The sequence below is a fragment of the Bos mutus genome, chromosome 6, assembly GCF_027580195.1.
Source record: "Bos mutus isolate GX-2022 chromosome 6, NWIPB_WYAK_1.1, whole genome shotgun sequence".
In the NCBI taxonomy this organism is placed as follows: domain Eukaryota; kingdom Metazoa; phylum Chordata; class Mammalia; order Artiodactyla; family Bovidae; genus Bos; species Bos mutus.
Window position 1 is genome coordinate 69,073,343 of NC_091622.1, and position 26,337 is coordinate 69,099,679.

General features: G+C 43.1%; 1 protein-coding gene across 7 annotated transcripts in view; it reads right to left on the reverse strand.

Annotated features, from left to right (window-relative positions):
* LNX1 (ligand of numb-protein X 1) overlaps positions 1 to 26,337 on the reverse strand; it is a 187,325-nt gene that overhangs the window by 101,440 nt on the left and 59,548 nt on the right. For 4 of the 7 annotated variants that reach the window (XM_070372394.1, XM_070372396.1, XM_070372397.1 and 1 more), the window contains 2 exons: positions 25,806 to 25,932; positions 5,871 to 6,368 (listed from right to left, as the gene is read on the reverse strand). In XM_070372394.1, coding sequence (XP_070228495.1) covers positions 5,871 to 6,262 — 392 coding nt within the window. In that variant the 5' untranslated portion in view covers positions 6,263 to 6,368; positions 25,806 to 25,932. Of the gene's footprint in view, positions 1 to 5,870; positions 6,369 to 25,614; positions 25,933 to 26,337 lie in introns of those variants that run through there. The other 3 variants (XM_070372399.1, XM_070372401.1, XM_070372400.1) reach the window with 3 other exon arrangements.

The window sequence follows — 26,337 nt, forward strand, 5'->3', positions numbered from 1 at the left end:
GAATTTTTTATTACCCATCCTCAGATGTAGTCCTATCTAATATAATCTTTGGGGAATAAAATCCTACTTTCAAATGGTCATGGATTGCTGTAAACAGTACAGTCTTAACCCTAATCCTTGCCTCCAGGCTCTGAGTCCTCTTTATCCTTAAATGTCAGCTCAGACATCACCAATCATCAATCACCTCCAGTTTTCTTGTATTTTTTCCTTGTCACTAAGCAGGGAACTCCTTGAGGGCAGGAGCTCTATTGGTCCTGTTTTCTACTGTATTCTCACCACAGCGCCTAGAACATAGTAGATGCTCAATAAATATCTGTTGAATGAAAGAGAATTCAACTCGGTTAAAGAGACCATTTCTTGGAATAGTCTTTCTTGATCACAGGCAAATTAGCAAAAATAGACTTCAAACTTCATGAGAGTGATGGCAGGGGTTGAGCATGTATATGGATGGATAATAAATGCCCAGGAACCAAGGTAAGGAATATTTCTTGGAATGGGTGTCTAGGAGAATGTGATTTCTTTAAAGAATTGCTTGGAGCATAATCTGATGGATGCTCAATGGTTCTCTCAAAAGCAAAGGCAGAAAATTGCCTCATCTCTTCTGTGCCCAGGAGAACTAAAAGAACAGCTCTCAGTTAGGCAGGGCCAGGAGAAAGTGGGTTCAGGGTTGGAAAGTCATGTGAAGAATGCATTAAGTACACTCAGAGTGGAGATGTTAAGCCAGGCTAAAATGACCAATGAGACTTGTTACTTGACCACCTTTCCATAGGGTAGTAGTCCCTGGTCCTTTACTCTGGCAGTAAAACCTTCCCCACCCTGTAGGCAGCTAGCTGAGTCTGTGTTTATGGAAAATGGTACAGAGAAGGGTCTGAATATTCATTGGAATGACTGATGCTAAGGGTAAAGCTCCAATACTTTGGCCACCTGATGCAAAAAGCCAACTCATTGGAAAAGACCCTGATGGCTGGGAAAGATTGAGGGCAGGAAGAACAGGGGGCCACAGAGGACGAGATGGTTGGGCGGCATCACCAACTTGATGGATATGAGTTTGAGCAAATTCTAGGAGATGGTGAAGGACAGGGAAACCTGGCGCACTGCAGTCCACGGGGTCACAAAGTGTCAGACGTGACTGAGCAACTGAACAACAACAACAGAGAAGGGCCCCGATAGAAGAAAAGGTCAGGAGAGGTTCCAGCGTAGGTCTTCGGGGAAGAAATGTCCAGGACATTGGGTTTAAACTTAATCAAGAAAATAACCCTAGAGAGTCTTCAGTCAGGCGTGCCAATACCATCACATTTTCACTCAGGACTGTTTTCAAAACACTGAACAATGAGCTCTTTATTTGTGCTAAGTAAATACTGAAGGGGGTCAGCTTTACTGTCTCACGTTTTTATTACCGTCCATGAGAGAGAAACTCAAGGGAAAAGTGGCTTATACCATGAACTCAACATGTGTGTGTTTTCAAATTCTCTCTTTTACCTTTCAGAGGTCATTTTCTCAGAGGCAGAGATTGTGGCTTATATAGATTTTTCTTTCATTCTGGGCCTGGCCTATTGTGGATTGTTGATAAATATTATATATGCAGAGAATGATACTGCAAAATAAAGATGTAGTCTTGAGACTTAAAAAATGCCCACTCAGGATCAAAGAAGTAAAAGCTTCACTTCCACACACCCTCTCACTGCCAGTCTGGGTCAAGAGAGGTGCACTGAATTGACCCTCTGCTGTGCCCCAACTGCGCCCACTGCCAATATCCCTTGGTAGGGAAGTCTGCCATTGCACTCAACAGCCCATCACACTCGTGGGAATTCTTTATAGTAGACCCATATGATGGGAGTCTACAATCATCTAAGAGCAGAGGACAACAGAATTATCCAGAAGATTCCAAACATCAGCTCACATGCTTAGATTTACTCCCATAGAAGAACTCTTCAATCTGAAGTTAAAAATAGTCACCCAAGTCATTGCTGGTCCAGCCAGTCATGCACACCCACAGTTGCCCATACATGCTTTACTTTAGGATTTATATTCAACCCAAGGTCTGAAGTAGTAAGACAATGTTTACAAATGACATAAATTCTGCAGAAAAACAGGCAGCATCCCTGATAATCATAGCATGCATGATCCTCCAGACAGGCTGTGAACAGAGACCCTGGGGAAATAGTTCTTGAACACAGGTTATTTACTAAAGGGACAGTGGAAACATTCTAAATGTGATTTATTTCTGCAAGAGCTTAGTATTCAAGGAGTCAACTGAAATAAATTCCCATTGCATGGGCGGACAAACCGCCTATAGGGAGCTTCCCATGAAGCCCAGGGTTGCTAGCTCTCTAGGACCCCCTGGAAGGACATGTGGATCCACGTCAGTCTCCCCGTAGTTATCAACCAGAATTACAGTGAAGTTCTCCATTTTAGGTCAATTCTCAGCCTGACTACTTTATATTCATCAAAGTACCATCAGTCAAATAAAATATTTTTAACTCATTACATTTTAAATACTGAAATGAAGAATGCAAAATTTATAAATATAAATTTGTCTTCTAGTACAAACATATGACAAGACTTCCATACAAGCAGCCACCGACCTGGAGGCCTCGTATCGGAATGCAAGGAAAACACCAGCTTCCTGGTAACGTCTGAGTTTTCCTACTTTAAGAGACTCAGCAGTAGTAGTGCCTTAATCTTAACCTCTCTTCTAAGAGGAGGAAGAGGTAGTCTACTGAACTGGTTGGTCACAGGCCCCGGGCCCAAGAGGGCTCTGGAGTCAAGTTCTAGATTAGCTCCGGTTTCTGAATCCTGGCCAGTAAAATGCTCAGGGAGCAGGAGGCAAGGAAGTATATATTAAGCATTTGATGACTAACAAATTCAACGTATTTTTGGAAATGTTGGTTTTAACCTACTTAGGAAGCTGAAGTGTGGAGTCACAGCAAGTGTGGAGGCCCAACACCTTGCCCTGAGAGTTCCCTCGTCACCGAGGGCTGCTGAAGGGGAGGGTGAAAGACTCTGAGGGCCCAGCTCAGACATGTGAATTCAATTAGCTCTGCACATCTTGGTATGCGCTGAGCGTTCCGCAGACCTTTCTCCCGGGCTTCCTGGAGGTGTGGGGTCATGCAGCCAGTGTGGGCAGCTGAGGTGCACCTGAGTCATCTCTCTCTCTAGACCCCAGAAGCCACCTCCCCCCACGCCCCACCCCACCAGTCTCCCGGAAGACCTCCCCCGGAAGCACTTCTTTCCAGTCTTGCTCTCAGCTCCATGTGCTATCTTATCCCAATTCTTAGGGATATTCTCGGCCCCAAGTCAGTGCTTGATGAGGGGAGGAGGAAGGGCTGCCGTGTTTTCACTCTCTCTCTTCATAGTGCTATTTCTCTCCTTGTCTCTGTCCTCTCTACCCATCTCCTGCAAAACTCCAGTAGTGGGCAGAATACTGACCATGCCCCTCCCCAAAACAGTCTGCCTCCTCATCCTCAGAATCTGTGAATGTGTCACCTCACATGGCAAAGGGGACTTACAGATGCGACTAAATAATCCTGAGATGAGGAAAGGAACCTGAACTATCCAGGTGGATTCACTGAGTGGATTCCAGTGTCATCACAGGCGTCCTTACATAAGGAAGTCAGGAGGATCAGAGTCATAGAAAGAGATGTGGTGATGGAAGGAAAGGAGAGAGACAGAAAGAGAGAAAGGGAAGAGAGGAAGGAGAGAAGAGAGAGAGATTCTAGGCTGCTGGCTTTGAAGATGGAGAAAGAGGCCACAAGCCAAGGAATACAGGGGCCTCTGGAAGCTGGAGGCCACAAGGAAAAAGACTCTCCCCAGAGCCAAAGGGAACCAGTCTCCAAACACCTTGACGTCAGTGAGACCTGTGTTGGACTTCGAATACTCGGAACTGGAAGGTAACACACTTGGCATTGTTTTAAGCCACTAAGTTTGCGATCATTTGTTACAGCAGCAGCAGGAATTGAATACAGCTCCCAAACACAAATGTATTATACAAACGGCAAAAGTAGGCAACATGTGAATGGGGCAGGGAGGTCTCCCAGGGCCTTTTCTCCTCTTGCTCTTCACCTCTTCTGTCTGGTGTGGCTGCAGTCTTGGCCCTGGCCCTGTGTCAGCATGTGTCTGCATCCACCTCATCTCTGACCCCAGACCCACACCCCTGCAGGCAGCGCCTCCCCTACCCAGGCAAAACTTGCAGCAAAGGTCACACACAGACTCCCTTGCCCCTTCTCCTCTGGCCATGCTTCCTTCTGGGCAACCAGACAAGAAGCACATCCTAGCTTACACACCTGAGATCACAGAGGGTCAGAGGCAACTCACGAATCTGACATAGATGCACCTGGTTCAACATCCAGGCAGGGAAAGTGTGTTCACCGACATAATTACTATGGAAAACACGTGTGAAGCATTACACCCAGGCGGGTGCTTTGGATGCAAACTTCCATGTTAGAGATTCTGCATGTCCCCAAAGACAAAGACTCAGATTCAGGGCTTAAGGAATGTGACCTTTAGAAAAAAAAAAAAAAAAACACCCGCACCTGCCTCTAGCCCTTGTTACGACAGGAACCAAGATAAACACCAGTTTCCAAATTTCCTCTTACAAAACAACGCTGGTATTACTGTTCATGTCTTACTAAGCACCTTAGATGCTCTAAGAGAGGAACTCCTGGGCCTGAGACCCAGGGCTGCCCCCTGAGGCTGTCCACAAGAAGTACGCTCAGGAACACACAATGTGAGTGGGCGAAGTAAGAGGTAGATGGTGGAGCGGCTGGTGTTGACCACCAGCAGGAGCAGTCACACCCCAGTGTGCACACCTGTGCTGAAAAACTTGCAGAACAAATCACTAGAAGGACAAAAGTTTTGTAAATCTCTCCTCTTAGAAATTTAGTTGAAAATACCTCGTGTCTTCTCAAAGGATAGTTGGGCTTTGGTATTTCCTGTACAGAGCAAATCATGGGCCAAATTGGGAGAGATTTTTTTTTTCTTACATAAAAAGGCAAGCAATGTCCTCCAGGATATCTTTTTGGGAACCTGAGGCCTCACAAAATGAGATGAGAAAGCTGCTCATTAGATTCTCCACTATCTTTCACATTTCAGATGCACCCAAATGAAATAAACCAGTCACAAAAGAACAAATACTGAACAGTGCTTCTTATATGAGGTTTCTAGAGCAGTCAAATTCATGGAGACAGAAAGCAGAATGGTGGGTGCCAGTGGCTGGAGAGGAAGAAATGAGGGGGGTTTATTTTAATTTTTTAAATGGATGTGAAGTTTTAGTTCTGGAAGATGAAAAAAATTCTGGAAATGGTTATTGGTGATGATTGTTACATCAGTGTAAACTTAATGTCACTGAGCCACACACTTAAAAATGCTTAAAATGGCAAATTTTATATTATTTATATTTTACCAGAAAACCTTCCAACCGTATAAACACACACCCACACATACACACAATCACACCCCACAACTCTACCACGTGCTGTTTCCTCACACTGAACCACAGCCAGAATACCTCAACCGTTTCTTATTTTGAATGAATCCTTTCACTGGCTGCAAAGCAGAAAGTAAAGAAACAGGCATTTCCAGGAGCACCGGGACCTTGGAACACCCAGCCCTTGCAGCAGCGGCCGTGAGGGCGGGGCTTCTCAGGATTGGCCGAGGGGCAGCCCCTCCCTAGAAAGTGAAAGTGAAAGTCGCGTCCGACTCTTCGCAACCCCATGGACTATACAGTCCATGGAATTCTCCAGGCCAGAATACTAGAGTGGGTAGCCTTTCCCTTTTTCAGGGGCTCTTCCAAAACCAGGGATCGAACCCAGGTCTCCCGCACTGCAGGCGGATTCTTGACCAGCTGAGCCACAAGCGAAGCCCCTCCCTACCTCGTTTGAAAGTGGTGCTCAAGGTCGCAGCGCTGCAGCACCTCGGTGCAGTGCTCCGTAAACGGGCAGGTCACCAGCAGCTTGTTTAGGAGCTTGTTGACCAGGATGTTGGATTTCTTGCAATGCTGCAGAACCAGAGGCTTTCGATCCACGGGGCAGAAGTCCTTCTCCACCAGGAAGTTGGTGAGGCAGACTGTACAGTAGGTGTGGCCACATGGAGTGTCCAGAGGGTCCAGAAGAGCTTGCAGGCAGATGTGGCAAATGAGGTCATCGTCCACATCTTCCGTGTAGGTGTAGAAGTGGTTTTCCTCGGGGGAGTGGGCTTGGCCACACACCACACACAGGGGTTCAGGGCTGGGATCCGGGTCCTCAGCGGGGTCTGGCTGGTTCATGGTCAACTGGGAGTGGGTGGAGCAGGATGACAGGAAACCAACCCCGGAAAAGAAAACAGTATTTCCTCCAGAGTAAATCAAGATCTTCTAGGAGCCATCCACAAACCTGAAAGAGAACAAGACTGCTCATCTATCTTGGTTATGGACATTAGGCGGTGCTTCCAGTGGACAGAACTGAGTTGTGACTAGGAAGGCCTGGGCCGAGTGACCACTTGGTGACTGACTAATGAGACCTGAAGCCTGGCTTCTTTATTGCCTCAGTTTAACTACCTATCTTAGCAGGAATAATACTTACCTTTAATTTCCTCATATTAGTGCAGAGAAAATTATCTGAGTGAAATCTGAGAATGCCCAGAAACAGGCCCTAACAAAACAGATCAGTGATTTATAAAATTCTGTGTCAGATCATGACAAGAAGAAAAAGTTAATGCTCTGATGGCTTTCTCTTATCTCTCTTCACTACCTTTCTCTAAAACCCAGAAAATAAAGGACACCTCATAGTCTTCAACTAAATCATCTAAGAAACAAGCATGATGATGATGAAAGCATTGTTTTCTTCTGCGTGCATTTCATTTATTCAGTCATTTCGTGGTAAAGGTGTTTCCAGAGCCACGCTGCCTGTAACAGTCTTGCCATCACTGTGCACCAATGATTTAAGTCTCTGTTTCCATGTCTGTAGTGGCTCAGAGGTTTAAGTGTCTGCCTGGAATGCAGGAGACCCAGGTTTGATCCCTGGGTCAGGAAGATCCCCTGGAGAAGGAAATGGCAACCCACTCCAGTACTCTTGCCTGGAGAATCCCATGGACGGAGGAGCCTGGTAGGCTACAGTCCACAGGGTCGCAAAGAGTCGGACATGACTGAGCGACTTCACTTTCACTTCCATGTCTGTAAAGTGGAGATAGTACTGTAATGGCCTGTCTCAGAGGGTTGTTGTGAGAAGTAAATGACATATGAGGCATAAAACACTTCAGAATTATGCCTGAAATACAGTAAGTCCCCAGTAAGTATTAACTATTCTTACATATATGTGTTACTAAAGTCATTCTGTCTCCAGCCGAGCTCATTTGACCTGGAAATTGAAGGCTATAGTGCCTCTCAGGGGTCTTTTTGCTTTGTTCTCATAGTTCTCTTTCATTCAATTATATATATATATATTTTCAAACTAGTAGAATATTATCACACTATGTATTTTCCTTTGGTGAAAAGTGAGAGTCGCTCAATTGTGTCTGACTCTTTGCAACCTTATGGACTGTAGCATGCCAGGTTCCTCTGTCCATGGAATTCTTCAGGCAAGAATATTGGATTGGGTTGCCATTTCCTTCTCTGGGAGATCTTTCCAACCCAGAGATTGTGAACCTGGGTCACCCACATTGCAAGCAGATTCTATACCATCTGAGCCACCAGGGAAGCTAATCTTCCTTTGGTATAGGAGTTTAAAGTGGAGATTTCAACATGCCTGATCAACATCTAGGAAAGTCTCCTGATCAGTCAATAAACATTTTTTTCTTTGCCTTCAATATTTTTTATTAATGAGCTGCAATAGTGTGAGATTAGTGACAATGATAATCATAAACATGTGATTTCAGTAAGCATTTTGTTAGCACCAATCTTGAGCAAGGTAGCAAATCGGCTGTGCGGGAGACCTTCAAGAGAGCTTTAAAGGACATGCCTACCCTCTTGGAGTCCCCAGACCTTCCCAGGGGATGTGGACGTGACCAAGCAATGAGAAACCTAGGTAAGCAGTGCAGACAGAGGTCAGCATTAGGGGACTCAGGGTCAACACTCATGACAACGAAGAATCCTGTAGTATCCCAGCCCTCAACTCAACTTTCTTCTTTTCCGAAAGTAACTAAAATGACTTTAAGTTTTCCGCAGAAACGTAAAGACAGATGAATCACCTAACAGGAAACTGGCCATGTTTTGAAACAGCACAGAAGTCATAAACTGCTTTACAGTTTTTTTCTTTTCCAAGTAAAGTTTGAGGTTGTTTGTATAAACGTAGCCTTATCTCAAAAAGAAAATACATTGACTTCAAACTTGTACTGAGTCAGCTTACATTTCTGCACTGTGTTAACAAGCCTTGAAGAATAGTCTGGTCAAGAGGTAGAAGTAAAGTGCCCCAAATGTGAAAGCATGTAGAAATCACAGACTTTTATTTAGCATCAGAAGAGATCACAGGAGGCAAAAGTAGAGGATACAGGAGGGGGTGAAGCTGTTTATAGTCAAAGTTCATAGAAACCTACACAGCTGCTATTTGTCCTCAAGGCTCAGAGAAGATATTGGAACCACACAGGAAATGCTTTCAGTAGCATGAAAAACAGTTCAAAAATAAACATGAAAATGGAAATGGGCCACCCAAAAGATTATCATCTGCTACAGGAAAAAAAGTTCACATATTTTGAACTAAAACCCTATGTCTTTAGCACTTAGAGTTGGGTCAAATCCTCCCACATATTCTTTCTCATTGTGCTGAACGGAAGGGTGATAGGAATGTAGGTGGTAGCTCTGCTCCGACTGCTGTAACAACAATGTCACATTTCTGGGCCGCTTCCTCGTTGGTGAAAAGGTGGGATTGGACCAGATGTTTGGTTTTCTCACTGTGCTCTGGAAGGTGTGTCAGATGCCTCAGGCTCTTCCAGGGAAGGGAAGGGGGATGGTAGGCTGTGTCCAATTTTCCACTCCATCCAGACCCAGCTCCACTTTCATCTCAAGCATGAGGTTCCTCATAAGATTCTTTTCAAAGGACCATGGCTTAAGGAAAACAAAAACCAAAAAAAATCCTCCGGACTAGATACTATGAAATCCCTTTCAGAAACAGAGTCCTATGGTTCCATGCTAATATAACAGAGGTGTTTTCTTGGGGTATTTTAGGGTGGTTGGCTTTGGGGAATTTTTTTTTTTCTGGGGCCTATATATATATAGTTATGTTATTTCATCCTTACAAATCCCCAGGGATTTTGTTTTTAATTTAACAGATGAGGAAACTGGGTGTAGAAGGTAAGTAACTTGCCAGTTACACCAAAAAAGAACAAACCAGCAGGGGCTCATAACTCCTTACTGCTCTTCACAACATTGCTACTTTTCTCCCAGCATCTATCTTGACTAGGACCAGTCAGAATCCAAAAAAAGTAAAAAGGAAAGTGAAAGTCACTCAGTCATGTCCGACTCTTTGAGATCCCATGGACTATACAGTCCATGGAATTCTCTAGGCCAGAGTAGTGGAGTGGGTAGCCTTTCCCTTCTCCAGGGGATCTTCCCAACGCAGGGATTGAACCCCGGTCTCCCTCACTGTAGGCAGATTCTTTACCATCTGAGCCATAAGGGAAGCCCAAGAATACTGGAGCGGGTAGACTATCCCTTCTCCAGCAGATCTTCCCGACCCAGGAATTGAACCAAATATAAGAGCCCCAGGAAATTATAAGGTTAAAAATCCCTGTAGGCCCCATTGCAGATGGAGTTTTCCAAGATCTCTGAATAAAAAGATTCTTCCACTTTACTGAGTGCTAAAATGCCTAAGACAGGATAAGTGGATTGGAGTAAGCAAAAATAGCAGATTTAGCTCCAACACCAATTTGTTTTTCTTTTCATTCTTTTTTTATCTGAGAGCAATTTGAATTCCCTGGCACTTAACTCTTGTGAGTAAACCAGATTCTTTATATAATATTAATGTAAACACTGTTGTATATATTTTTCAACTTTGCTTTAGACTAAATAAAGCCTATATGAATAGACACAGATTATGAGAGAATTGGCTAAAAAAGCAGTTTGGGTTCTAAGAAAAGAACTAGGTAGAGTTTAAAAAGTATGATTAATATAATTTACTTGATGTTTATTTCCAGTTTACATCTTATAAATATGTATGATGTTTTTGGACATGTATGTGCCTTGCTGATGAACTGAGAAGAAATTATAGAAACTCATTAAGGCTTAAAAGGTAAATTTTGTCCCCTAAGAGGGAGCAAGAGGGTCTGTTCATACACGTTAGTCTGTATGTCAGCTGTCAGCAATCTGGTCCTAGCTGGGGTAAAGAGAAAGGGATATGCAAGATGGCTTTTTTGCAGTTTGGAGGGAGAAAAATCAGGAAGTAGATCCCTTCCCTGAGTATGTGTAGGGGTGGGGTGGGTATCTTACTCTGCCTTGATACACCACTCTTGTGACTTAGGAACCATCCTTCCTCCTTTTCTCTGGTTGGGGCACAACAGAAGCCTGACGGGACGTTTGCAGAGACGTGTAGTCCACCAATATCATGCCAGGAAGTGCCCGGAAAAATGACAATGTCCATCTCTGTTTGTCCTTAATCCCTGCTTCCTTTCCCACTACTTCATCATGCCTGCAATCTATCCAGAAGTTCTTCTACCTAACTTTGAAATTCTAAACATCTGTGGTTAATAACAAAGATACGTTTCAGAGCAAATGTGAGTCAGCACCATCTGCAACCAAGAGGCTCATCAGAGGTCATATGCACACTGTCACCTGCTCTGGAAAATTCAATAGCCTGGAAACTTAGTAGCCTTAAGAGCAGCCTTCAGGAGGGCGATTAAGAGGTACAGACTTCCAGCTGCAAAATGAAGGAGCTTCATAGTTTATGAAATCATATACTCAGTAATGATATAATATCTTCATGTGGTAACATATTGTAACCAGATTATTGTGGTGATCATTTTGTAATGCATAGAAATATTGAGTCACTACGTGTACCAGGAACTAGCATGGTGTTATACTTCAACAAACAAACTTGGAAAAAAACAGATCATATTTGTAGTTACCAGAGTCGGGGGAGAGTTAGAGTGGGTAGATGTAGTCAAAAGATTAAGAATTCCAGTTAAAGGATAGATCGGAGAAAGCAATGGCACCCCACTCCAGTACTCTTGCCTGGAAAATCCCATGGATGGAGGAGCCTGGTGGACTGCAGTCCATGGGGTCGCTGGGAGTCGGACACGACTGAGTGACTTCACTTTCACTGTTCACTTTCATGCATTGGAGAAGGAAATGGCAACCCACTCCAGTGTTCTTGCCTGGAGACTCCCAGGGACGGGGGAGCCTGGTGGGCTTCCGTCTATGGGGTCACACAGAGTCAGACACAACTGAATCGACTTAGCAGCAGCAGCAGCAGGGATGTGGGCATCCCTTGTGGCTCAGTGGTACAGAATCTGCCTGCCAATGCAGGAGACACAGATTCAATCCCTAGATCAGGAAGATCCCCTGGAAAAGGAAACGGCAACTTGTTCCAGTATTCTTGCCTGGGAAATCCTGAGGACAGAGGAGCCTGGTGAGCTACAGTCCATGGGATCACAAAAGAGTCAGACACAACCGAGCAACTAAATAATAACAACCTACTAAGGAGGGAAAGTTTACATATTGACCAACATTTTTTTTCTCTGGAACTCACCTAACCCCTTCATGGGTGCCATTTAGAACATGTCTAATTCCTTAAATCCATTTCAATTATTTGAAGACAGCCCCCAAATTTTCCCATAGGTTCAGCAGCCTTAGGTGTGTCTGATATTCCTTCAGGTTTCCAGACTCCAAGAGCCTGACCACGCTCTTCTGCAAGCTCTAAACTTATCAGTGTACTTTCTGCAATATATGGACAGCCTCCAAGACAGAGTGAAATGAGAGTAACCAACTGCTCCCATATCCAAAGACTGCATCTGCTTTCTTGGTGGCAATACACACCTTGGCTGTTACTGCAGTCCTGCCAGGGCTGAGCAGGGGACATTACACTGAGCCCTGAAGGAAGCTATTAGTAATTCTTGGCCACAGAAGTGAAAAAAAAAATTAAGGATAATGAAGTAGAGAAGTAGATGCTTTAAAAGGCAAATGCAAGGGCTTGGAGCAGTTTAGAAAATGCAATGATATTTACTGGCATTAGCTAGATTTCTATAAACAAAACAAAGTCCTTAATGGCCAAACAGTTCCAGCATTGGAATTCTCAGCATATAATCTGATCTGAAGAATGAATGGTATTTGGGGAATTTGGGGCTCTCCCATTTGTTTGTAAGCATTCCTTTATTTTGACAACTCTTGGTATTTTACAATATCCTGACATATATAACACAAAGGAAATGGAAACCACTTTAAAAAATGGTAAATCTGAGATAATTTTTCCCATCAGGATAAACATTGATGAGCTTTCACTGAAATTCACTATTAATGAAAAAAGGGAAATAGGGCCAAGGGCAGCTGGTGAAGGGGCAGGTGATGGAATAAACTAGAAATTCTGCAACTCCAAATGCTCTGTACCTCTTCCTGTCCAGCTGCTTTAAAAAAGAAGATGAACAAGTGCTTGAGAAGGAAAGTGTACCTAAGGAGGCTTACTAGCCAGTCACCTTGGAACATTAGGCTTCTCCATTTATCTGCCAGAAAGCACTGCTTATAGAAAATTCCTACTTAGCCTATGACAAACACAGGAAAAAATCCACTGAAGACATTCCTAAATAACAGATACACTTATCCCACCAGTGCTGCGTGCTCCACATTGCAATATGTAGTGTGTGCTTAGTCACTCAGTCACGTTCGTCTCTTGCAACCCCATGGTCTGTAGCCCGCCAGGCTCCTTTATCCATGGGGTATTTTTCCAGGCAGGAATACTGGAGTGGATTGCTGTTTCCACCTCCAAGGGATCTTCCCCACCCAGAGATCAAACCCATGTCTCTTGTGTCTCCTGCATTGCAAGTGAATTCTTTACCACTGAGCCATCGAGGAAGTCCCTATGTTGCAGCCTAAGGCCAAAGGAGATATGAGTCCTGATATACATGTGTATTTTTTAATGGTTAATTTCCCCTAGATCATTAAAATAATTGAAAAAACATGGGAAACATGAAAAACACATATATTAAATGTACAACATTATTTTAAGTTTAAATATTTTATTTATAATAAAAACAAAAAATTTTCCCCCATAGTTTCACTTTCCTGGCTTTAAAGGAAGCAAGCCCAGCAATACTATTTTCAAAAATCTACCTATTCTTTTGTCTGATTTTCAGCTGAGGAAACTGCTGTTTGACGATCTTTTTTGACTAAGTGATACCCTTAAATAATCTTTAGATAATTTGAGCTACTGATCCTTGTATTTATTTAAATGTTAATCATTTGTTCATCATGGATTTTTGCATTAGTTTTGCTTTTTTAAAATAATGCATTAAAACAGTACTTATCATGATTACCAGGGTTTTGGGGGCCCCCCTAAAATTTACACCCAAAGGTAAGTGCTGCATTTGCCTCACCAACTCATGGCCCTGTGACTGTTGTTATTTCAGAGACTCAGGTAGAGCTGTGTGTTGAGGCCATGGTTAGGACTCAGCTCTGCTTCCAACTACCTCTGTGGGTCTCAGTATTTTCCTTGCACCTGCCCTGATTCCCAGTCAGGTGCAAAGGCAAAAGCAAAGAATTACAACCTTGTCACAGGTGCACCACTAAATTTAACCAAGGTCTAAATTGATCTGACTGACCATTGTATTGATACATGCTTGATAGAGGCACCAGGTGAGCAATCTGCTGATGGGTTCATGAGGCAGGAGGAAGAACTTTCTTCAAATGAGAGGAAGAAAACGTAACCTAAGGCCAGGTCCCCAAAACAATCACAAGACAACTGAATCCTGAAAGAGCTTTGTTTTGTGAGTATATAAGAGAGCCCATTCAAGTTATAGAAATAGTTCTCTCAAGGAAGGACACTGTATGAACTGTTGCTATACAAATAATGTGAGACTTGGCCCTACTTGGGGGAGAGAGAAATTAGGAGGTTGGGATTAACACTATGCCCCACTATATATAAAATAGATAACCAACAAGGACCTACTGTATAGCACAAGGAACTAAATTGAATATTTTTAATAACCTATAAGGTAAAAGAACCTGAGGAAGAATATACATGTATATATAAAACTGAATCACTGTGTTATATACCTGAAACTAACATGATATGTGAATCAACTACACTTCAACTTTTAAAAATTTTTTAAAAAATGAATTAGCCTTTAAAAAAAAAAAATGAAACTGAGCTTAAGGTTTTCCTGTTGTTGATGATATTATAAAATTTGGATGAAGCTCCACAGGGCAGAATGGCTGCAGGGCTGGTTTCGAACTGGTCACTGAGGCCATGTCTCAGTACAGAGACAGTACAGATCACACTCACAGTCAGGAACACTGAAACTGTGAAGACTAGATATACAGCCACTGAGGAAAAGGGTGGGTAGAACAATGCCAGTAAATTCTTGTAACACCAATGGCTTTGTCTCCCTTTCTACAATGATTATCAGTCCAACCACTGCCCTGGTTCTGGCTTCAACACCTAAATTAGATTATTGGGGGAAAGGAATTGCCAAGGTCAGGGCAAACTCTATCTTTCTCTATTCAGTTCAGTTCGGTCGCTCAGTCGTGTCTGACTCTTTGCAACCACATGGACTGCAGCATGCCAGACCTTCCTGTCCATCACCAACTCCAGGAGTTTACTCAAACTCATGTTTATTGAGTCACTTTTGCCATCCAACCATCTCATCTTCTGTTGTCCGCTTCTCCTCCTGCCTTCAATCTTTCCCAGCATCAGGGTCTTTTCCAATGAGTCAGTTCTTGCCATCAGGTGGCCAAAGTATTGGAGTTTCAGCTTCAGCATCAGTCCTTCCAATGAATATTCAGAACTGATTTCCTTTAGGATAGACTGGTTGGATCTCTTTGCAGTCCAAGGGACTCTCAAGAGTCTTCTCCAACACCACAGTTCAAAAGCATCAATTCTTCGGTAATCAGCTTTCTTTATAGTCCAACTCTAACATCCATACATGACTACTGGAAAAACCATAGCTTTGGCTAGATGGACCTTTGTTGGCAAAGTAATGTCTCTGCTTTTTAATATGCTGTCTAGGTTGGTCATAGCTTTTCTTCCAAGGAGCAAGTGTCTTTTAATTTCATGGCTGCAGTCACCATCTGCAGTGATTCTTGGGAGCCCCCCAAAATAAAGTCTGTCGCTGTTTCCATTGTTTCCCCATCTATTTGCCATGAAGTGATGGGACCAGATGCTATGATCTTAGTTTTCTGAATGTTGAGTTTTAAGCCAGCTTTTTCACTCTCCTCTTTCACTTTCATCAAGAGGCTCTTTAGTTCTTCACTTTCTGCCATAGGGTGGTGTCATCTGCATATCTGAGGTTATTGATATTTCTCCTGGCAATCTTGATTCCAGCTTGTGTTTCACCCAGCCCAGCGTTTCTCATGATGTACTCTGCATATAAAATGAAATAAGCAGGGTGACAATATAGAGCCTTGATGTTCTCCTTTCCCTATTTGGAACCAGTCTGTTGTTCCATGTCCAGTTCTAACTATTGCTTCCTGACCTCCATACAGATTTCTCAAAAGGCAGGTCAGGTGGTCTGGTATTCCCATCTCTTTCAAAATTTTCCACCGTTTGCTGTGATCCACACAGTTAAAGCCTTTGGCATAGTCAGTCAAGAAGAAGTAGACAATTTTCCTGGAACTCTCTTGCTTTTTTGATGATGCAACAGATGTTGGTAATTTGATCTCTTGTTCCTCTGCCTTTTCTAAATCCAGCATGAACATATGGAAGTTCACAGTTCACGTACTATTGAAGCCTGGCTTGGAGAATTTTGAGCATTACTTTACTAGCGTGTGAGATGAGTGCAATTATGCGGTAGTTTGAGCAGTCTTTGGCATTGCCTTTCTTCGGGATTGGAATGAAAACTGACCTTTTCCAGTCCTGTGGCCACTGCTGAGTTTTCCAAATTTGCCAGCATATTGAGTGTAGCCCTTTCACAGCATCATATTTTAGGATTTGAAATAGCTCAACTGGAATTCTATTGGGCTTCCCTGGTGGCTCAGATGGTAAAGCGTCTGCTTGCCATGCGGGGTACCTGGGTTCGATTCCTGGGTCGGGAAGATCCCCTGGAGAAGGAAATGGCAATCCACTCCAGCACTCTTGCCTGTAGTGATGCTTTCTAAGGCCCACTTGACTTTGCATTCCAGGATGTCTGGCTCTAGGTGAGTGATTATACCATCTTGATTATTTGGGTCATGAAGATCTTCTTTGGCTAGTTCTTCTGTGTATTCTTGCCATCTCTTCTTGATATCTTCTAGGTATTAAGAGAGTTAGTTAGGTCCATACCATTTCTGTCCTTTATCGAGCCCATCTTTGCATGAAATATTCCCTTGGTATCTCTAATTTTCCTGAAGAGATCTCTAGTCTTTCCCATTCTATTGTTTTCCTCTATTTCTTTGCATTGATCACTGAGGAAGGCTTTCTTATCTCTTCTTGCTATTCTTTGGAACTCTGCATTCAAATGGATATATCTTTCCTTTCCTCCTTTGCCTTTTGCATCTCTTCTTTTCACAGCTATTTTGTAAGGCTTCCTAAGACAACCATTTTGCCTTTTTGCATTTCTTTTTCTTACAGATGGTCTTGACACTTGCCTCCTGTACAATGTCACAAACTTCCGTCCATAGTTCTTCAGGCACTCTGTCTATCAGATCTAATCCTTTGAATCTGTTTGTCACTTCCACTGTATAATCATAAGGGATTTGATTTAGGTCATACCTGAATGGTCTAGTGGTTTTCCCTACTTTCTTCAATTTAACTCTGTATTTGGCAATAAGGAGTTCATGATCTGAGCCACAGTCAGCTCCCGGTCTTGTTTTTGCTGACTATATAGAGCTTCTCCATCTTTGGCTGCAAAGAATATAATCAATCTGATTTCAGTATTGACCATCTGGTGATGTCTATGTGTAAAGTCTTCTCTTGTGTTGTTGGAAGAGGGTATTTGGTATGACCAGTGCGTTCTCTTGGCAAAACTCTATTAGCCTTTGCCCTGCTTCATTCTTTCTCTATTAAACAGTGTAAATTTACAGTTACATGTTAAATTATGGATAAGTTGTATGAGACTTGCAGGTATCAAAGTGCCATCATTTTTTTTTTATAAATACCAACTTTGAATTAAGATATATAAGAGGCTAGACAAATGCTCTGGGGGCTATACCTTAACTTACATTTGTAGTGGGGTGAAATTAGGGGCTTTAATGGGCTTCCCTGTTGGCTCAGAAACATGACTGAAGCAACTTAGCACACTGGTGACCCAGATGGTAAAAAATCTGCCTGTAAAGCAGGAGACCTGGGTTCAATCCCTGAGTCAGAAAGATGCCATGGAGAAGGGCATGGCAACCCACCCCAGTATTCTTGCTTGGATAATTCCATGTACAGAGAAGCCTGGCAGGCTACAGTACATGGGATTGCAAAGAACTGGACATGACTGACTCACACTTCCATTTCCAGGTACTTTAGTGATCTGAATAAAAATAGTCATGCACAGGATAAAAGCTATCTTCAAACTAAGAGCCTGGGTTGGAAGTGGAGGTGGGGAGACGAGGGTGCCATGTGACTTGCAGGGGAAAGAGGACAGAGGGAGGGCAGGTGTGTATGGGCTACAAAGGTCAGGGTTAGCTCTGCTCCTACTTAATATCTAAATCACCAGTCTCTGGAGAGTAATTCATTAATGCAGTCTGTGAATGACACCTGTCTGTATAGTGTTGCCAACACTATAAAAGAAAAAAAAAATACAAATGATCTTTAAAGAGGTTGAAATATAGTCAGGAAATTCAAGGAAAATTGAACTAAAAGGAGAACATGTGATATATCTGGAGTCAATAAATGAGAAGATAGATGTTCAGAAAATGGGAAAAACAAGGGGAGTGTTAAATGAGAAGAAATTGAAGTTTTAGAAGTCAGTGATGGACTTGCACAAGCTCCTTTTGGAAAGGAGCTTTGTCTCTCTTGTCAGAAGACTTTACTGCCTTTCCCCTGGGGTGTCAGGGCACACCTTTCAAACTTGGGTTTGTTTGTAAGAACTCTGGCCCATAAAAGATGTCCTTCTGCTTCCTGGTCTACCAACATATTGAGATGGAATTGACCCCCTGCCAACAACAAAATGAAAGCAGAATATTCTGCATTGACCAATGGCTCATGGCTCTTACAGTCAGTTGCCACAGGGTCCTGGGCAGGGCTGATGTCAGATGAGAAGTATGGTAAAGAAGCAGACTGGCCTTTTTACACTCAAGACTGAAAAACACACTTGTGCTGTGCCGTGCTTAGTCGCTCAGTCATGTCTGACCCTTTGTGACCCCATGGACCACAGCCCACCAGGCTCCTCTGTCCCTGGGGATTCTCTAGGCAAGAACACTGGAGTGGGTTGCCATGCCGTCCTCCAGGGGATTTCTCCAACCTAGGGACTGAACCCAGGTCTCCTGCCTTGCAGATGGATTCTTAACCATCTGAGCCACCATGGAAGCCCAAGAATACTGGAGTGGGTAGCCTAAACATACTTAGGAAATGCTTTTTTTTTTTTTTAACCTATAACCAAGGTTTAAGGAAGAAACGACAAGGTGGAGGAAGATATTTAAGTGCTCAGCATATCTCTACTGTTTCAATTCTATAGGTATTTACCTTTTACGTGCCTGACTATTGCTGCTGCTGCTGCTGCTAAGTCGCTTCAGTCGTGACCAACTCTGTGCGACCCCATAGATGGCAGCCCACCAGGCTCCCCCGTCCCTGGGATTCTCCAGGCAAGAACACTGGAGTGGGTTGCCATTTCCTTCTCCAATGCATGAAAGTGAAAAGTGAAAGTGAAGTCGCTCAGTCGTGTCAGACTCCTAGCGATCCCATGGACTGCAGCCTACCAGGCTCCTCCCTCCATGGGATTTCCAGGCAAGAGTACTGGAGTGGGGTACCATTGCCTTCTCTTGTCTGCATTTCTGTGGGAGTTCCCATAGGCAATTCAATTTCATCCTCAATGAGTTTTTCTAATTAGGAAAATGGAGGTTTCATATAGGAAAAAACAAACAAAACAATGTAAGAAAACACACAATAAGTACGGTCCTCCAAAATAGGAGCCAGGGACAAGTGTGGAGGAAAAGGAGTGAGAAAGCAGTGTGGCATGGCTCAGAACAGTCAAGGAAAGTTCTTGGAACAGATTGTCCTCAGGGAGGGTCATGAAAGATAAACGAAATTTGGGAAAGTTGGAAGAAATCCAGGCAGAAGGAAGAAACTGAGCAAATTCTTCAAGGAAAAGGAATCCACCCACTGGTGTCTGGTGTTCCCACATGTCTGAGATCCTAAAATTGTTAAGAAGTCACAGGGATTTGAGTTGGGTGATAATCTTAGATTCTCACCAAGAGCAAGAATCCTCTTTATGACATGCCGGGGGATGACCTACCAGCTTCTGTTTGAAATATCTCCAATCATGGGCTCAGGGTTGAGTGGAGGAATCACTTCCTTAGCCAGAATACCACCTATCTGTTAAAGCAAACTAAGATGACCTTCACTGATTTGTTTTTGTAGATTCATCATACTAGTGACTGTGAAAAGATTCAGCAGGTCTTTAGCATATAAAGCACTTAACAATTGTATTTTGAACTTTGAACATAGGAATAAATAATGGTAGTGGTGAAGGTTGCCAATTCTGTTTCTCCCTGCCTGTACTTTGCCCAATATTTCAATCTCTAAGTAGATAAGGAATTTCATCATAAGAAGTGGGAGGGGCCTACGTGTAGGATGTCCCTCCCAAAGATATGGCCACATCCTAACTCCTAGTACCTGAGAGTGTGAACTTAGAAAAACAGTCTTGTCTTTGATGATAAAATTAAGTTAAAGATCTTGAAATGAGATCATCCTGGATTATCTGATTTACCCCAAATCCAATGACAAGTGTCTTTTTAAGAGACAGAGGAAGAGAAAACATAGAGGAGATGGTGATGTGGTGACAGAGACTGGAATGAAGCAGCCACAAGCCTGGGACACCGGGAGGCACAGAAGCTGAAAGAGGCAAAGAAGGATCCTTTTCTGGAGCTTCCAGTGGAAGCAGGACTCTGCCAATGCCTTGATTTCACAGTTCTAGCTTCCAGAATTGTGAGGAAATAAATTCATGTTGTTTTGAGATGCCAAGTGTGTGGTAATTTATTACCACAGCAATAGGAAATGAATACAGGGCTCTGTATACCCAGAAGGGGGTACACATTCCCCATGATCTTTTCCAATGCTTCTCTACAGGATTTAGGGACAATATGGTGAGTGGCAGCCATTTAGACATCTATTAATACATACTTCTGGATAGCAGTTCTGAGCTACTACAAAAACCTAATTTTCTTTTAATCCATACCTAAGTGAGAACACAGATGTCTCCAGAGATGACTATTAAACCAAATTTCTAGGGCCCCAAGGGAGAAAAAAGAACTACAGGTAGAATAGCTGAGTTTGTGCGTGTGTTGTGGGAGGCATAAGACAAGCATAATGATAATAGTTAATGAGGAATCTGAAAACACCAGATGACTCATGTGTTAACGTGAGTATGCTGGAGCCTAAACATGTAGCGTACTAGTCAAAAACGGCCACGTGACTGTGAGAGCAGTCATCAGCAAGTTATGTAAATCATCTCAACAGATAGCAATGACATATTTAGACCTCACCATCATATATGTATTATTGCCATGCTCCATGCCAAGAGGCTATTAGAGAAAATTCTTGTAGAGTTTCCACTCTTTGCTATTGGTGAAGTCTTTTCCATCTCTGTGACAAATGCTTCAAACACAAGAAGCGACCAAGAGTCACTGGAAAATAATGGTGGAACTGCAGTCCACACATTCTAAGTCACATATTAATAATATATATATAAAAGATCTCTGGTTAATTGGGGCAGAACTTAGCCACTGACAGAAGTGTATTGTCAATCCACCATGTCAAAGAGTGTGGCTCCCTAAACTGGAAGGAGGGGGAGGGGATGAGGTATTCTTCTGGAAAGGCAGACACAGAAGGGCAGGGTGAAGAGAACAGGAATAGAAAACCACAAACCTCAAATTTGGGGGTCATCTTTTCTATCCTCTACTTGAATCCCAGGAATCCCTTCTCTCCCCTCCTTTTTAGATTATATTTTATAATGTAAAATAAAACATAATTATTACTAGTTAATGAGCAGTTCACTAAGTGCAAGATACTATGTTGGATAATTTTCATGTATTTTCTCAGTTAATCTTTAGAATGACCCTATGAGATCCGTGATCTAATCTTTATTGTACAGATGAGTGGTATGTGCTGCTAAAGAGATGCAAGTCTTCTTTGTCATTCGTTCATTCAGTAAACATGTGAAGTTGCTCAGTCGTGTCCGACTCTTTCGGACTCCATGGACTGTAGTCTACCAGGTTCCTCCATCTATGGGATTTTACAGGCAAGAATACTGGAGTGGGATGCCATTTTACTAGGTACTAAATATAGCAAAAAACCACCACCTTCAGACGGGGAACTCAGTGCACTGCAAGGCAGTCTACTGGACTTTTAGACAACTCTAATTCTTAGAAAGTTCTGCCTCATGTTGATCGGAAATACATCTGTGGGTAAGCAACAGGTCACTGTGTTGTCCTCATCTTAGAACCAAAGAAGAGGAAAAGATGAATGGAAGAAGTTTATAGAGGAGAATCAACATTTCTGTTTCTTATTTCAGCTCAGTGAAGTTTTTGTGCTTTGTAATTTGTATGGCTTTCATGTAAACCTGTATAGGAGATAATAGATGGTTAAATCCTATTAACCCAGAAAGAGTGATGTAGTCTTCCTTCCAAATGGTTTTGAAAAGCCCATGTTATTTAGAGGCCCTGTCAGAGAACAATAAATTTGCCACCCACATAAAAGTGAGTCTATGCGGTGCCAGCGCACAAATATCAGGACGAGTTACGTACATCAGAGAGTCCACGAATGCCGAGGCAAGGGGGAGGACACATTTTAGAGTATCTCTCATACATCCCCTCTCGGCAGCATCATACAGAATGGCCTTTTAAGTAGTTAGAATCCTAGCAGACCTTATCTTCCCCACTTTAAGGAGTCCCTGGAAGCCAGGAATCACCACTCCAGGATACCCCACTGTTTATTTACATCATAGAATCCTACTACCCACAGTTCTGCAAAGGACCAGGCATTTCAACTGACAGCACCCCTGGCCTGGAACTCCAAGATAAACAAGATATTAATAATCTTTGTTACCAGGTTCTCCCTCTAAGCCTTTGGGGGCCTTTTGGGAAACCTGTTTTGCTCAGAGAGTATTTGGTTCTCAATTTACTACTGTTTCCATCATTATTATAGCCAAACTGTAGCATGACCTAGGAAGTCTAGCTGTATCCAATATAACAATTGCTTCCTTTAATACTACACAATTTAACACTTATTGAGTGCTTTCTATATACCAGCCACTTTATATGAAACCATTTCAGTTATTCCTCACAATAGCACTGGGTTTGGTAAGTATTCTGTTTTCCAGATGATGAAACTGAGACAAAGAGATATTCAATTACTTATTTAGTTTAATAATTACCTGATGGAATGGGCCCAGATCTGATTGATTCTAGCCACTATGCCTTCCTTTCAAGAAAATAATAGTTGACATTGGGCCAAAGACTATTCTAAGCACTTTAAACATTTCAGTGCATTTCAGCTTCACAATTTTCTTATAGCTGAGGTAAAGTGAGGTTAAATAACCCATCCCAGGTTACAAGGCTAGTAGGAGGTGGAGCTGGGTTTTTTAACTCAGGGAGACTGATGACAAAGAACAGGCCACTGTTCTAATGCAGTAGAATCATTCCACCTAGAATTCAATAAATAAGACTAATATTTCCTAATGAGGCATATGGCCACTCCCCTGCAGTCAACCTGACCTACTCACATAGGTGCACAGCCCATCCAGCTTCTGTTATGGGGCCTGGGGATGTGAACCACAACACACTGACATCCCTTTTGGGGGAAAAGGTAAATATGGAAACTGATGGATGGCGAGGTTGAGGCGTATCTCCAGGTTCCACTGAGCAAGCTAGTAATCAGTTCAAGGTTATGAACCCCTGATCTCAATCCACTAGGCTGTTACCTTGCTCTTGATGTTGAAAATTATCTTTTTGATGATGACCTTATCTTGTCAGGATAAGGTGAGACCTGGAGAAGTTCCCAGGGCACTAGGAACACACCTGCTCTCATGCAATCGCTCAAGGTCATCAGAGGGCACACGACAGTCCATTAAGGAGATGATCATGTCTGCAAGACCTCCCCGTTCCCCTTCCTCAGTCGAGGGCAGGCTCCTCCTCCCAGAGACTTAGCCCTGCAACTCACCAGGCTGCAGCCAAGGGTGTTTACCTGCAAGACTGGAGGAGACCACGCAGCAGTCTGCCCTGGAGATAACACAACTGAAAGCGGAGAGGGCTGTCTGCCAAGTCAGATTGCACAAATGCCAACAGACCGTTTCCCCCGAAAGCCTGCAGAGGACCACACTTTGTGGGCTGTTGTGGGATGAGAGTCTTGAGGAGGGAAAAGGCAGGAGTAACAGCGTGGCTAGCAGCTCCTAAAGCTGGCCTGAGAGAATGGCAGGAACCAATCTGCCTGGCCTGTTTAATGACACAGTTTAAGGATTTTCTTCCCTCCTGCCTGTCTCCTTTCTCTACACTGTGAACATCCGTGTTAATTACTTACAACTAATAACCATAACAAGAACTATCAGGGTTCCTAACAAGTGCAACCGCATTAGACCTTTTATCTCAGAAAGGTCAGACTATTTCCTCCAGCAATCCAGATAAACACCCTCAAGGAGGCTGGATCTAGCCTTTGCTTGGTACCCACTTAACACCAGGAACTGGCCACTAGATGCTCTATATATGTTACCCTACGTACTTCTCAGGACCATTTTATATTGTTGGGATTATTAGTTCTTGTTTTACTGATGAAGAAACAGAGACTCAGAGAAGTAATGTAAGGAAGATGTAAATGGAAGAGACTGTACAGTTTTCAATCAAGCCATTTTGCACTTAACCAAGGGATGGAGTTGCTACAGGAAGGGAACCACTGGGGGTCTTTTCATCCCTGTGAACAAAACTCATGTACACATTATCCAAGATACCAGTTGCATTCTAAATCACCTGACTCTGAATTCCAGTCTCTGTAATTTTTTTTTCTTTCTTATATCTGGGGGCATAGTATCCATAGCTTTGTTCATTTAATAGTCAGGAGCCCTGGCATATAGTGATAAAATGATTGGCTTAGTCAGACATTACCTACTATTCAGAGACCTAACGAACCACGGCCCACAGGGGGAAGGAAATATGGTGGAGAGGTTTGTGACTTTAAGGACACAGTTCTATCCAGAAGATTTAGGATCTAAGAGATCTTTTTCTCTCTTGTGCTGACAAAACTCTGAATCAAGTGAGGCTATTGGTGAAGGACAAGCAGCCACCACCATCCAAACACAAGGCTCAGGGGAAAAGGACAGACAAAGGTCACCTGAAGAGCAATACAAGCCTCTGAGGAGTAAGAGAAACTGGCAACAAGTGTGAGGCAGAGTCTCGGGGGAGAAGCAAACATCTGAGATTAAAGTGTTCTCAATTTGTGTCAGTTTATACTTTAGGAGAACTGATACGAACTTTGAATTTCTGGGTGGATGAATATGAATATCTATAGGAACAGGAAGAGTCCTAACAGATTATTCCCTTGCTAACTGAAATCTCAGAAAAATAGCCCATGAAGGAATTCAGGATGAAATGCCTCCCTCACAGGTTGACTTTTCTCCCCCAGTTTCCCAGCTCATCCCAGTAGGGAGCCAGGTTTGGAGATGGTTTCTTTTCCTCTAACAGCAGTATTGGGTGGACAGTGTGTGTGGCTACTGGGCCATTCAGAACAGAAGTGGTAGCAGTCTGTGTGGTCAGGATTAAGAAAACAAAATGGATCCTAGAGGTAAAATTACTTAAGAAAGACAGGGCCTGGCAGGACAGTCTCCTTGGTATATTTGCAAAGAAAAGAGAGGGAAAAAATGGAAGAGTTCCAAAAAATTACACATCAGACCTGAATCTATATTCTTGTAAACACTGAGGAATGATCTGTACTTTAGCCAAAGGTCAGCAGGCAGCCAACTCAGGGTCTGAATGTAAACAATTCTAATCCAAGTCTGTGAAGTAGTTTTAAAAAGAATAAAGGACAAAGAAAACAGGAGACTTCTCTAGAGAAGAAAGAAGGAAGAAGCCTGGGGTGCAGGCTTCTGAGTAAGGGCAATAGAATTTACCTGCTGGAGGAACAGATTTTCAGAGGGTGTGTGTGTTGGGGGGGGGGTCATAATTAAGGTCATCTCATAGGTCTAGATGGAAATTGCCTCTGGTGAACGCAGAAAGTAAGGGAAAATAAGTCAACTCCGATTTCAGCCCCCTCCTAACACAGGTCTGCATCTTGAAGTTTCAAAAAAAAGTATCCACTCCTCCTCAGAGTTTAAAAATAATAGTAATCAGTTCAACTTCCCAGACAAGCAGAGGCTGGATTAATGATTAAGAGAAACCAAAAGGATTAAATATCTGACCTGGGAGAATTTTCCTCTGCATCCAAAATGTCAAAGGCATCTCTTTCCTTTCAAAAAGAACTTCTCCCTCTGGGACAAACACCCAGGGCTAAACCATTCAGCTTCTATTTTTCACTCACATTCTTCCTTCAGATCCGTCAGGGGTCCACAGTCTAAACGTCCAGAGAGGAACAAGCAGGGTTTCAGCTCACCTTTCCAAGTGCTGCCTGGGGCTCTCAAAGCAGCAGCACCCCAGCCGTTCTCACGCCTGTGGCTGAGTCCAGCAACTCCTTGGGCTGCCCCGGCAGTAACCGGCCTCCACCTCCGTCCTACAGGTGCCTAGAGGAAGGAGGAGGGCATTGGTTGGTGGAGACCAGGAAATGTGTGACATCACAGGAGCCTCGACAGATAAAACATTGCTGGGACCTTAGTTATTCAAACATTCAATAGGTCCCGCCCACCTGTCATTCACCTGAATACCTGAGAGCAGGTAGGTGGCGTCTCTGGGTGGACAAATGAATCAGTTAGAGCAATTTGCCAACTGGAATTTACTTTCTTTCCTGCATGGCACATGTCCAGCCCCAAGGACAGATCTGAATTTCTATGCCTGGTTGCTTCCTGGGCCCCTCCTCCCACCCCCTTCCAATAGTAGACTATAAAAGAGTTAAAAAGAAAGTTTATTTACTTTTATCATTTTGACAGCTTTCAAAAAATTGAAGTATAGTTGATTTGCAATGTTATTTT